The sequence below is a fragment of the Penaeus monodon genome, chromosome 19 (assembly GCF_015228065.2).
Source record: "Penaeus monodon isolate SGIC_2016 chromosome 19, NSTDA_Pmon_1, whole genome shotgun sequence".
Lineage (NCBI taxonomy): Eukaryota > Metazoa > Arthropoda > Malacostraca > Decapoda > Penaeidae > Penaeus > Penaeus monodon.
Window position 1 is genome coordinate 15,849,300 of NC_051404.1, and position 351 is coordinate 15,849,650.

At 40.7% G+C, this 351-nt stretch overlaps 1 protein-coding gene across 12 annotated transcripts in view; it reads left to right on the plus strand.

The window, feature by feature from the left end:
- LOC119585093 (proteoglycan 4-like) overlaps positions 1-351 on the plus strand; it is a gene marked incomplete at its 5' end in the record, with an annotated part of 27,907 nt that overhangs the window by 699 nt on the left and 26,857 nt on the right. For 9 of the 12 annotated variants that reach the window (XM_037933712.1, XM_037933714.1, XM_037933713.1 and 6 more), the window contains 1 exon segment: positions 178-294. In XM_037933712.1, coding sequence (XP_037789640.1) covers positions 178-294 — 117 coding nt within the window. 12 annotated transcript variants of the gene reach the window in all.

Below are 351 nucleotides of genomic sequence, written 5' to 3' on the forward strand. Positions count from 1 at the left end.
GTATCATTACTAGCATTATTATTTTTTTGATTTATAATTTATCCCCATTTATTATTTTTTTTCCAAATCATCACAAAAATGCATTTCCCATGAATTTTGACCTCATGGATCCCCCCCAGAGAAGTTCTGTTATTCTTGCCTCGTGTTAGTTGACCGTTTTCTGTGTTGTGGTCTCAGAGGAGGGTCTTTTGATCACTTCGCCTTCACGTGACAAGCTTGAACCATTCATCCCCGATGATTGGTCCACCCGACGCTCATCACGAAGGACTCCACCAATCACAAGTCCCGTCAAAGGTAGTGTGACGTTTTGTGTGATCACTTATAATCAGACGAGATTCGGGCATATTATGA